General features: G+C 27.7%; 2 protein-coding genes across 2 annotated transcripts in view; both read right to left on the bottom strand.

The window, feature by feature from the left end:
• The window catches only part of LOC111629208 (peroxisome assembly factor 2-like), a 34,579-nt gene that overhangs the window by 13,168 nt on the left and 7,421 nt on the right, over window positions 1-13,990 (bottom strand). Inside the window, exon 4 of the mRNA XM_023373088.1 lies at window positions 1,600-1,661. Coding sequence (XP_023228856.1) covers window positions 1,600-1,636 — 37 coding nt within the window. The 5' untranslated portion in view covers window positions 1,637-1,661. The remainder of the gene's footprint in view (window positions 1-1,599; window positions 1,662-13,990) is intronic.
• LOC111629207 (dixin-like) lies at window positions 5,904-11,255 on the bottom strand. The gene is made up of 8 exons (XM_023373087.1): window positions 11,149-11,255; window positions 10,975-11,067; window positions 7,875-7,964; window positions 7,650-7,799; window positions 7,428-7,536; window positions 7,232-7,340; window positions 7,043-7,151; window positions 5,904-5,995 (listed from the first exon to the last, which is right to left on the bottom strand). Exons 1-8 carry the CDS (start codon window positions 11,158-11,160, stop codon window positions 5,921-5,923), a joined length of 747 nt encoding a protein of 248 aa, XP_023228855.1. The 5' UTR covers window positions 11,161-11,255; the 3' UTR covers window positions 5,904-5,920.

The following is a 13,990-nucleotide window of genomic DNA, read 5'->3' on the forward strand; positions in this document are numbered from 1 at the left end:
ATCAGTTATAAATAGAATGTTCTAAGTTAAAATGTCATTTGAAGCTGTAGAATGTTACAATTTGGAATGCTCAGTTTTATCTTCTGGTATTTTTGTATTTTTTTGACAATCTGAGGCAGGCTGCTAAAGAAGGCTGAAAACGTTTGTGTTGTAATAAAAAAAATTTGCTGGAAAAAGTGAAATGGTGGTTTCTTAGAGCTTCTAATGGAAAACAAACTGGATAAATTAAGTGATTTGTTTTAATGCTATTCTATATTAATAGTTTTCAAGAGAAATTATATTTCATTTTATAAATAATGTTTTTTCTTAAATACTGCATTATTACTAGTATTAAGAATAACTTGATGCAGTACAGGTAACCCCCATATAACACGACACTTCTATAGCACAGATTCACTCTAACACGGTTCGAGAATTGGGAACATCCCTGTATAACATGAAATGTAATAAAGGGTGCGTTCTTTTATACTTCTGCGTAACTTCGTGCGAGCATTCTAATTGTTTTCGTGGCTACTTTGAATACTCTTTCAACAAATAATCCATTTAATGATTAAATTTTACAATTGAGACCCTTCTTTTGCCTCTAAAAGCTCATTTTAGAATTATAGATTTCTCTATCACAATACTATTGACAGTGTGGATGCTGCCATCTTTCTTTCACCATCATTCCTAAATGTCTACAAACAGCAGCGCACTCCTGTTGCAGAGTGACCGATATTAACGAACACACCCAAAAACTGTTACCAGTTGATGATGCTAATGCTGAGATCATCATATAGGATGAATAATCCTCTGGTAAAATATTTACTTAAATAATAAATAAGTATTTTACCTGTGAAAAAAATGAATAATAAATCTGATTTAAATAAGGATTTAACAGCATGTTTTTTAATTTTTTGAGCCTAACCCCCTTTTTGCACTAGTTCTTTGTTTCGTATAACACAACAATTTTTGGAACGTAACTCCCATGTTATACAGGGGTTACCTGTATAATTAATTCAGATTTCTAATTTTTAGGCACACAATATGCAACATATGACTGAAATCTTTGTTATATTCTATTATTCTGTATGTTTATTTCTATTCTATTCTAATTCTATTATTATTTATTTCTGTATTAGATCTATAATTAATAAAATTAAATGTTATAGTATTTCAGTTTCAAGCATATAATAGCACTTTTTTTACAGACTTATCATACAGGAACTTGGGAGATAATATGGCTGAATTTAGATTTTATTGATATTAATTATAAGAAAATCTAAATTCAGCCATATTGTTTCCTAAGTTCCTGTATGATAAGTCTGTAAAAAAAAGCAATATTATATGCTTAAAACTGAAACTGTAAAAGAAAAGGAACAAGAAACTAGAACAACAACTACGTTACAGTATTTTTATTCATTATAAACTTATCATTTCCTGGTGTTATATATAAAGTTTCTTCAATTTTTTATGAATAGATATGTTATTTGAACAGATCATAAAGAGACAAATAGAATAAACAAATAATGCCATCAAAAAAGTTTTTAATCATTATTAATTATTATTATTAATAAGAAATATTGTAAAATATTTATAAACTGTAACAGTTCTACACACCTTTTCTAACATTTTCTTCACTTTGTCCTATATACATGTTTATCAGTTCTGGTCCTTTCACACTGTCAAGAAAATTATGAAAATATAATATTTATCAAAAATACTTATTAATAAATCGTTTATATAAATAAAAGTGAATAATTATATCTGGCAAATATTGCTAGTTTTAGCTTCATACTAATGTGAGATCTGGAATTTAGTAACGAACATCCCGCTCTTTTATTAACTAAAATTTTAATTAATTTACTTTCGTTTATGTAATGAATTAGAAAAAAAAACGATCTTAGCTGGGAATGTGTAAACCTTCCTGTCTTAACTATCAACATCTATTGTTCTCTGCATAACTTGCAGCTTGTCTTGCATAAAAGTTTATAGTTAGCATCCAAAATTCGTCACTTGTTTAGGTCCCTGGAACACCTATAACCTTTAGCTCATGAACATCCGATCACATGGTGGAAATTCCCCGCAAAAAGCTATAAAAGACAGTTCTTACCCCCTCTCAGGGGAGTAACAAAAGTCGGACCGATGACATCACGTCGATTCTTCGAACCCGCCGACATTCCAATCTAAGATCATCGATATTCGATCATCACCAAAGTCGCAAACTTTTTATCATTGTGCTCATTTGGATTAAAACCACCTTTTATTGAACAATTAAGTGCCTACATGGACTTACTTGCCTAGGAACCATACAAATAGGTACGAAAAGTGTGTAAAGTCTCTCTCGAGCTGATAGGCAGTTTAGAAAGAAATTTATGTAGTCTTTTTATCGATTTTGTTTATTTCAATAAATTCTTATTTTTACTTGTTAAAATGGTAGACTCCTTTACTTGTTTATGTCCTTCATCTTATCGTCAACCCCAAGAAACTCTCCCTCCACTCGCCTGACTTGTTATCCTGACTAGTGACGCAAACCGGGAGACCTCTGACCTCCCCAGCGGTTCACATATTGGTGTCACAAAAGTGGGGTTTTGAATCTAAAAATCCCTAGAATCTCACACTAAAATATCTATATTAAGCAATATTAAATAAATAGAGATGCTTTATGTTTGTTTATATATAAATTATAGAAACTTAACTTTTTTATTTTGTTTTAATATTTGCTTTTGAATGCTTTTTGTTACAATTTAAATTTTTAATATATTTCTTATTTTAATTTTCAGATTAAAATGAAAAATAGTGTGTAAAAATTATAAAATTTTTGCTTACAGAAATTTACAGGTATCAATGAGTAAGATAAATTTTAATTCTGGCCTAAAATGAGTTGAAAACATGTTTAAACCCATTTTAGGTCAAACTTTCATAAATTTTGGCTATATGAAAAGCAGTTTGAATTTTCTATTCTTTAAGTTGATGTAATGAATATAGAATATAACAATAAAAAGTATTTTCTTAGTATTACATTTTTTCACAATTTACAATTTTAATAGTTTAGCAGATATAAATGATATACTTAACATTATAAACACTTACACAATATCTTTTTTAATTCTACTTAATTTGGCAAGGGATTTAATTTTATGCAATTTTCTAAATTATTTAATAAATATTAATTTAATTAAAATTAGTAAATTTAATAAGAGATGGTGCTCAATGCCTACCACTAGATCGAATTATTTAGTATTTAATTATTAATAGTAGAGGTAATATAACCCAATTTAATCCAGCAATCATTTGGCTTTAATATAACTATCAGGTTTAGAGCTGTTTATACTGTATATGTATATGGTGAGGTGATTAAAATAATAAATTCATATACCAACATTGCTTAACAGAGATCAATTTATTCAACTAAGATCTTTGAACCTCTGTTTGTCCATCTCAGAACCAATTTACATTTCAAATTTTAGAATTCTTCCATAAATGTTTCTAGAATGTTTTTGAATTCTCTCAACAAATAGCTTCCCATTGGAACTATAGTTCTATCTACAAATTTCAAACCAATGTTCCACTTGGACCACTGCAATTCAAATTTAAAGTTTAAAATGATTAGGGATAGACACTACATGAGCAGGAGAGTTTGGTGAAAGTTGAATTAGAAAAGGTTAAGAGTAAAGTGAAAAGGCATTGTAGGGCTTTAGGAAAGAGAGTGGCAGCAGTGGAATAGAGTTGGGTCCTTCATATTTAGTGTAATATCTTTTAGCTTAAGTTTTTTGTTTAGTCCAAAATTTTGTTACATAATTAATTTGAAAGACACAGACTTGTTACCAACAGCATGGAAATGAGTGATGAGGACAAAGAATACATTTTTATATTTGAATTGCAGTGTTCCAAGTGGAACATTGATTTGAAATTTGTAGCTAGAACTATAGTTCCAACAGGAAGCTGTTTGGAAAATTCAAAACATTCAAAATGAAAACCAATTCTGAAGATGAACAAATAAAGGGCAAAAAGTGCTTAGTTGAAAAAATTTAATAAATTGATTTCCATTAAGCAGTTTTGAGATGTGAACTTAAGGATTGTGGAGGAGTGTAATAATGTAGTTGATTAAAACAATACTAATAATTTGTTACTCATCCAAATGTGCTTCTTATTTTTAGAAGCAAGTGGTGGATTATCTCAATTTCCTTTTTGCTTTTTTACAAAAATCAGTTCCTGACATGACTTTGCTTAGGATGCACAGTACAATCAATAAAAGTGCTTTGTTAAGTGCTAACTCAAATTCAGTTGCAGATAACTTTTTCTTGTTTTAATAAATTTTTTAAATTCTCTAGTTTATACGGAATTTATATAAGTACTGTATTTTTACTTTTTCGGCTGTTATATGTAACAGACGGAAAGTATGGCGATCGGTCAAAAAATGATTTTCCCAAGGTTTTTACATTTTTGAACTGGAGATATCTTGAAACGTTGAGAAATGTAAAACAATTCGGAGGTAATTTCTGTATGTATGGATGTTAGTTTATGTGTGGGAAGCACGATTTTGTTCACCCTGTTTGAAGCTTAATAACTACTGTGCTTTTTGTCGAAAATTTATGAAATTTTGCAAGAAGGTTTGTGTATTAGGGAGATTGATGCTAATAAATTTTGGTGGTTAAAGGTCGATGGGGTTAGGAGATACAGTAATGGGAATCGTGTGTATCTCTAGTAGGTATGACTGAATGACGATTTTACTCGTTATTAGCATTTGCAATTTTTTTATAAAACCCATCAATACTCTCAAAATTAAGCTTTTTGCTATTTCATAATACTGTAGTTAAAAATATAAAAAATGTTTAATAAAATATTATAACAGATGGTGTTACCAAATGTTGACGAGAAAGTTAAGCAACTCGTTGCTGGATTTTTTATTCTATCGATCGAGTTTCTATCGACATTTTCTAATACAGTATATCAATTGGGTTATCCATCATCACTTTTGCTTAAGAAACATAAAAATGTTTTCAGAAAATATACAAAGTGTAATCCTTTTATAAGTTTTTCATTTTATACAAAGTAAAATAAACTGAAAGGATAAAAAATTCTGATATTAAATATACAAAAATACATTTACTGTATTTGCATTTTATTTATTTTGATTTTAACGAATTTAAATAAATTTATTTTAAAAAAATCAGCTTATATAAGAGAGATTATAACAGTTTTTGGAGGATGGATTTAATGTAAATGATACAATTTATTCAGAATAATGCTGAATAACTTAATGTAAAGAATACGTAATTTAACATACTCTAAATATTAAATATTCGAAACATTATTCTTAATAAATTATACAAAATTTAATTTACAATCTTCTGTCTCTATAGTTTTATTTTAATAAATCAGCATTGTGAATTCTGAACAATGTAAAGAATACTTTACGTGATTTTTATAGTTTTATAAGTTTATTTTGTACAATAAACTCATACAAAAATTATGGGTTTTAGAGTCTTTAATATCAATTTTTATTAATTCTGTTTAAATTTTATTTTCGAAATTAAAAGAAAATGTATTATGAGAATTAAAAAAAGACTTCATAAAACTATATTATTTTAATAGCAAACAATACAAGCGTCACATCAATGTACAGTTTACAAATTCCACGTATTGTTTTTATATAACAAATAAATGTACAAAATATTTTAACAATATTTTCGAACCATTTTAGGTGGCGCGGGTTGACGTTAGTAAAAATATTTTCGTGTGTATATATATATATATATATAAAATATATATAGGAAGACATTGCAGCACTGGATTTACAGTATGTACAACACTCTCCTTTCGTTTCTTCTCAAATAAAAATAAACAAATTAATCGCGTGTTAACGTATGGAGAACTTGAGCACCATTTTTGTTTGACTTATTCTACAGATAAATGTTTTATTTATTTATTTATTATTTTACCCGTTTTCTTCTTCAACCCAAGCTATAATTTTTCCATCCCAACTTGGTAAAACATCATCATCTTGAACAATCTAAAATTTAAATAATCATATAAATTATTAATCTAATATAAAATTCAATAAATATTGTGAAAATAAAGTATTAAAATATTTAAAAATATATAAGCTTAATGGTGTTTCTTTCCTTTAACATTAAGCCACTTATGCTATTGCTATTATTACAATAAATTGACTTATTCTATAGATATGAGGGTTTGACTATAACAATAATCAGGCTCTCTCCTAGCAGAGGCCAGCAGGGATTTTTGGCTCAAGCTTCATATTTAAATGGCCTCAAACACATAAATTATTTATTGAATTATATTTCTTGTATGTTAAGAAGGGAAAAAATCCTATTTCATGTTTTAAAACTATAATACCTTTTTTAAAGCTTTCTATATGCCTCAGAAAGGCAAACCACTCGAGCCTTAATATTTGAAAGGCCTTTATTATTATTATTATTACTATTATTTTATTAGGTTTTATTAGGTCTGTAAAGTTTATCGTTGACTCTACGTTAGTTATCGACTGTAGTGGAGTAATTATTATTTTCTTCTTTATAATAAGTAAAGAATTTTCAATTTATAAAGGGAAAAAAAGATCTAAATTTCCGGAATTTTTTTTCATTTAACGTTAAATGTTTTTATTGTTAGTCTCGATAACTGATGTGTAACAACTTTGAACGACAGGAACGTAGATAAAAAGAGGTGGACACACGTCACACGCAAAGTGACAAATTAACAACATTTACATTATTTATTCGCTAGACAAGACACGTTATATATTCGGTTTTGATGGTATTCCAATGTATTTAGAAAATAATGGAAATAATTTTTTTAAATATGTCGATATCTATTCTATATTTTAAACAACAGATGGCGCCACTTAATTTATCTAAATTCCTACTTTGTTATTTTAAAGAATAATAATTTTTTTTATCAAAAATTCTTACGGGAAATTATTTTTAAAAATCCATAAAATATTTAGAATTATATTAAATAATAAAAGATTCGAAATTTTCTGTAAGTATATATATATATATATATATATATATTGAAAGTAGATAAAACTGAAACTTACTTCTTCTTTAACAGCACCGTAAATTGGATCTAACGATTTAAAATGGAAACGATATTGCCCGGGACGATCGAAAAGAGTTTTAAAATCCCTTAAAGTAATTTCACCTAACCTGGAATGGTAGAATATGAAAATTATACTTAGAAACTTACTTTATTTCCACAAAAAGGGAGGAGGAAAATGAAGAGTTACCTTTTATGAATACTGCACTGGAAAGGAGTAGTCGATCTAGACATAAAATATAAAACTTTTGTAGGATGTTTCGATTCTCTATGACTTCTGTAATAAGAAGGATTCGTAGCTAAAAATTAAAAAACAAAAAGGTTAACATTCCTGTAAAATTTCGAATCATATAAAAGAAAAATGGTACGAAAACTTATAAAAGTACCTCTTAATTGGGGTACTGGTTGGTGCCATGTGCTCTCGGTGAATGATTGTTCTGCAGGACTGGAAAACCCACTAGCTTCATCTATTGGAGGAATGCTAGAGGTATCACACTATAAGATACGGTGAACAAATTAAACACGAGTATTATATTCTTAAAATTATATGTATTTATATTCTATCGTTTAATATACTTCAACGATCTATAACTTGGATATAAACATACCTTAAAAGCTTCGATAGCATTTACCCTTTCGCATAACGTGGCAATACTTTGTTCGATAGTATCTAAAGTATGCTGATGCGGATCATTGGAAGGAAAACACAAACGTAAGCTATCTATCGCTTCTCGAACTACTTGAAGTTCTTGTCTTTGCTGCAAATTAAATTGATAAATGATGAAGATTATTTTGTGAAACTTAAACATAGTACAGTATTACAATTATTTTACCTGTAACCTGGTGGCTACGGGTAAGGATAAACATTGCTCTAATCTGGCCACTCTTTTCTCTTGTTCTACCAACTGAATGCACATATTATTCTGTAATAAAAATAAGAAATTAATTTTTAAACTAATTTTATTAATTATTTATCTTATAAAATACTGTAATTAGTAAAAGTAACAGACAAATTAGGAAATGGAAGATAATTTCAATCTTAAACATGTAAAACTTAAGCACTAATTCTTATAATATCTTAGAATACTACTGTATATTAATGGATGGATTATATAGGATAAATATAACAAGATCTTCATAATAAAATGATATTGGAATAATTATCACAAAAATATTATCCATAAAAATTTTTAAAATAATGAATAAAAAGCATTCATTATTTTTTAAAGAAGTTTCTGGAAAGGATTTCAAAGAAACATCGAAGAACATTTTAAAAATATTTTAATAATACGAACAAATAGTGGAATATTTAGCCTATAGAATTTTCAATAGTAAAGAATATCGAGAATATAAGAATAACATCGTATGTTATGCTGTCTTTAATTTTATCATTAACATTATTAGGGCTACCAAATACTTGAGAATAAAATCCGGGACATCTGACATTTCTAACAATCTAACTTTGCAAATTTATTACGAGAGAAATTCTGACACATACAGAAGTAACCATTTAAGCTCAAAATTCTCAATTAATTTACGATTCTTATAATAATAACTAAATATGTAGAAAATATTCTAAATATTTTTCATTTTACTATTTTGTTTATTCATTTATTCGAGAGAATATAATGTATAAAAGAATTAATGCTAGTATTTTAATTCAAAAGATTCTGTAGAGAGATACTGAATTACCATACGGTATATAAACACCCCAAGAACCCGATGTATTAAAAATCAACCAATCAACAGCCAAATTAATCGGGCAGAAATTATATTTCTGTCCGATTAATTTGGCTGTTGATTGGTTGATTACATACAGTAATTTTTCTAGTTGTAGTATGTGAATCTAACTATGGAATTCTAGAAGGATCCTATTATTTCTTTAATAAGATAACTTAGCATATTCAGCATCACCTTAATTATAGTAATTAAAAAGATACTAGTTTAGTCGTTTCGAACGTTAAAAATCCAGATAGTTTACAGTTAACATTCAAAACAAATGGAAAAATTTGCATATAAAACTGAAGTTTTGCTACATCTCTTGTCAATAAAACTATTTATGCATTTTTACTTTTAATCAATATTCATGTAAAATGTTGAAATTAATTAGACTCATTTTTTTATAAAGTAAAGAAACATAAATAACTTTCTGAATAATTTATTAAATTTGTAAAAAATAAAAACACCTGTTAAATTATTTTAAATGCAAAAATCCAAGGATAATGTTAAATACTAAAAAGAAAAAAAAACTAATTTAAATTCATGAATAATAAATCTAAATTTTAATTACCGTTATTTAGATCATTTAATTTTATTATAATTAAAACAAAATTCTATTTGAATTAAAAATTTGTAAAAATAAATTTGTATAAAATATTAACTGCTATTCAATTAATGCTTATAAGTATTTTTAATATATCATAAAGTATTTATATATAATTTCTATCAAAATTAATTAAAGCATGTGAATATATTAGATTTTATAATTAGTTTCTAAACTAATGCACTGTACATTTATTATAAAAAAGTCATACTTAAAAAATTTTAAGTAAATTATTTTAAAATTTATATTTTAACAATTCTTTTAAAATTAAAATTTTCCTCAAATTTTATTTATTCATTCTAATTAATTAGGTATTACAACAGAAGTAATTCTAGCCATTTTGAATCGAAGATAGTCATAAAAAAAATTTCTAAAATTAATTACTTTAAAAATTAACATTTTATTTTAAGAAGAGTAACAATATTTAATTATCGTGAGAAGATTGATAAAGTTGGTACAAAGTTTTTCTTTGTTCGGACCATTGATAACTATCAACTGATATATAGAATTTCATTATAATTATGTCATCGCTCCGAGAGAATGTATAGAAAGGGGTAAAAAAGTTTTATTTTAGTAAATTCAATTTAAACTTTTAAAATTACAGAATTTGATATAAAAGATAGAAAATTCTATCAGTAAGAGTATAAAAAAAAATTAATGAAAGTAAATTCTTTTCTTTATTTTATAACATTAAAAATTATAATAAATTGTATTTTTATGAGTAATAAAAATTCTAAATTTGTAATATAAGATAATTATACACATTTCTTAAATTTCGCTGCCTTTAATTAAATTTCAGAAATTTTGTATCCTCCCATTACTAAGAAAATGAGATGATTTTATAATTAGTTTATAATTACAAAAATCATTCGTTTAAATGTTTTGGTTTCTGTTATTTTATTTTCTTGGACTAGAGACTAGAACTTTTTTTATATTAAAAATACTTATATATTAAAATTAATAATTTTTTTAAAATTAAAGTCATATTTCTATAAATTCCTTCATAGTTTAAGAAGTGCAACCTAGAACAACAATACAAAAATTATATTTTTTATTACACCTTATGTTATAGTCAACATGGAAAAAGAGAAAAATAATTATTTTCTTTCTATAGTGAACAGATCACACACTGAAAAATAAATTTTAATTTTAATCCTTTTATATATATATATATATAATGTTTCTTATATCTATCCACTTGCATACCAATCCCTATTGTACTGTACTGTACATGTTTTTAGTTATAATTTAAAAGATAATTATTACATTATCTCCATTTTCTCATACCTTTGAATATTCCTAATTGTTTATCTAACTTCATAGATTAAATAAATTAAACTTCAGCCAAACTTCGATTTAGCGCCGCCTCTAAAATTAGCACTAAAGCGAGTGTGGGGCGTAACGAGATCTATATGTGAATTTGAGAGTTTGAAAGTCAATTCGATGATATCAATGTCATTCGAGATGAGAAATCTTATATTTAGTAATTCACTAACACTGAAGGGTATTCAATTTAATATTTAAAAGGAATATTCATTCTAGATAATTCACTAGGTTGGCTCTATCTAGAAGGGCGAAGTTTGGCTGTATATAAATGAACAAAAACTTACTTTAGCTTTTGTCGCCAGCGACAAATCTTTAAGTGCATCGCTATATTGATCCTTTTGATTATTCAACTCCAATTCTTGCCTTCCCAACTCTTCCTGTAAGGTAGAATCATTCTTTAAATTAGCACCGTCAGAAATCTTCATTAAGGAACACATTCTTAACAATAAAAATCATACCTTTAACCGCATGATTTCTCTTTCTCTTTCTTCCAACCTTTTAATAACATTCGACTGGAATAAAAAAAAGCATTGTAAATCATCTGTAGAAAATGAAAGTGGAAAATGCGAGATGAGAAAAGTAGAGGTAAAAAGCCAAGCATTGTTTTCCTATTCAAGGTCAAACTTGTCTACTTTTCGCATAATTTCCAACACGGATATAAGTTTAACTTCCAAGAACATGAACGTGTTCGGTCGAAGGTATCTTTCTAATTTTTTAACAAAACGTGTTAAAGTGCCATCGAACTTACACCGTTTCGTAGTAATTGTTTATAAATATTTATTAATTAATAAATTTTAGAAAAAATTATATGTTAAAACACGTAGTTTTTCACTTCTAAATATTGAATATATTCATAAATTAACTTTTTTAAAAATTTAAAAGAGGATATATATATACAGTAATTCGAGCTAACTTTTAAAATGAGATTTTCAATTTATTCATAGAAATTGTAAAAATTTGTATTTAGAAATCAATTTATTTTAAANCTTTAGGAAAGAGAGTGGCAGCAGTGGAATAGAGTTGGGTCCTTCATATTTAGTGTAATATCTTTTAGCTTAAGTTTTTTGTTTAGTCCAAAATTTTGTTACATAATTAATTTGAAAGACACAGACTTGTTACCAACAGCATGGAAATGAGTGATGAGGACAAAGAATACATTTTTATATTTGAATTGCAGTGTTCCAAGTGGAACATTGATTTGAAATTTGTAGCTAGAACTATAGTTCCAACAGGAAGCTGTTTGGAAAATTCAAAACATTCAAAATGAAAACCAATTCTGAAGATGAACAAATAAAGGGCAAAAAGTGCTTAGTTGAAAAAATTTAATAAATTGATTTCCATTAAGCAGTTTTGAGATGTGAACTTAAGGATTGTGGAGGAGTGTAATAATGTAGTTGATTAAAACAATACTAATAATTTGTTACTCATCCAAATGTGCTTCTTATTTTTAGAAGCAAGTGGTGGATTATCTCAATTTCCTTTTTGCTTTTTTACAAAAATCAGTTCCTGACATGACTTTGCTTAGGATGCACAGTACAATCAATAAAAGTGCTTTGTTAAGTGCTAACTCAAATTCAGTTGCAGATAACTTTTTCTTGTTTTAATAAATTTTTTAAATAAATTTTTATATCCTAAAAATTCATAATAGTTCCTTTCATATATACTTATAAATAAATATACGAAAAGATCAAGATTAGAGTCAGTACTCCACGATGTATTGTAAAATAAATGCTATTAATTAATTGTTTTCATTTGTAAGATTAATAACACAAAAACATAAAAGAAACCAGTAAAAGAAAAATATTTTATGCTATGAATGTTTTCTTTTGTTTATAATAAACATTGTCATGTATTCTTGAATACAAACTGACAACATATTTTTAAAATAAATTAAACAAATCCAAATACTTTAAAAATAGACATGCACAAAACCAACAAAGTTCAACCAATGCCACCAAGCTGTTGAGAAGGAGTTATTCTCTTTAAAATTAATTGCTTTGCCTTTCTTCATTCCTTTGTAAATCTCAAAGACCTCCAGATGTTTCAATCATACCCTGTCCATTGTGTGATGTAATATACAGTCGACCCCCCTATAACACGGTAGATACGTTCTGTTCTTTATGAATCCATTTTGTACAAGTCCTTGCCAATCACAGCCCGGCACGTACGCAGTTTATGGACTACGGCTATATGAAAGGTTTTCTTCCATAAAATTAATCGATTCCTAGACTAATTTGACTCAACATTTCCAAAATACGTATTAGTGTTGCAACGAATAGTATATTCGGCCTCAGGCCGAATATCGAATATTCGGCCAAACTATCTGGCTCAATTAACTCACGTACGAAAATTGGCGCGCAAACCTCATTATGGCAAGGACTCCGCTCTCTATTGGCCCACTGTCACTACGCTTCGCCAATCGCGTTAATTCTTGACAGTTATAGTGGACAGACAAGAGCATCATGGCAGTATGTGATAAATGATGATGTCAAATGTGGATGACAATGAAATGACCTACACATGTAAATAACGGAAAAAGAACAGAGAAGGACCGCAAAGTAAAAATGTGAAAAGAAATATGAAATTGAGTCGATAACATAATCGAACAAGTCGAAGCTTATTGGCACGAAATTTGAGGCCGTCAATGCCAAACAATTGTCATAGACTTTGGAAAGCTAAATGCTTGTAACGAAAGTCACTTAGTGTGCACGGGCGAAAGCCTGGGACCGTTCGGGCTACCATGCTGTCTCGAATCTGTGAATTCATAACTGTGACATATACCGACGTCCTATCTGCCTCTTTTCTCCGTTATCACCAGGCTATGAGTCACGTAATTATAAAATGGAAAAACTATGACGGAAAAGTGACGAATGGAAAGTATCGTGAGCGCGTATTATGATGTATGCATAGGCATACGTGGACAGATGGAGGAAAAAGAAAGGGAAGAGCAAAGACGAGCGCTTAAAAAGAAGGATAGGCAGGGTCAGACCTTCAGATGTGCGACGATTCTCGAACGAATAGGTGTGTACATGTGCTGATCTTTGTAATTATAAATTGTGAATATATGTAACTAATATTATTTTTTTATATTTTTTGCATGTTATAAGTTATAAATAAATATAAGCAAACAACACTAACCCGACAAAATTAAATCTAAATACCAAAATGATTAATTTACTGTGTTTTTGTTATTTCTCACTCCTGTTTTTAGGTATTCGGTATTTGGCTGAATAGTGATTTAAATATTCGGTATTCGGCCGAATAGCAAACAATAGACTGAATAGGCCGAATACCGAATAG

The sequence above is a fragment of the Centruroides sculpturatus genome, unplaced genomic scaffold, assembly GCF_000671375.1.
Source record: "Centruroides sculpturatus isolate CEXI.00-Female unplaced genomic scaffold, Cexi_2.0 scaffold495, whole genome shotgun sequence".
Taxonomy (NCBI): Eukaryota; Metazoa; Arthropoda; class Arachnida; order Scorpiones; family Buthidae; genus Centruroides; species Centruroides sculpturatus.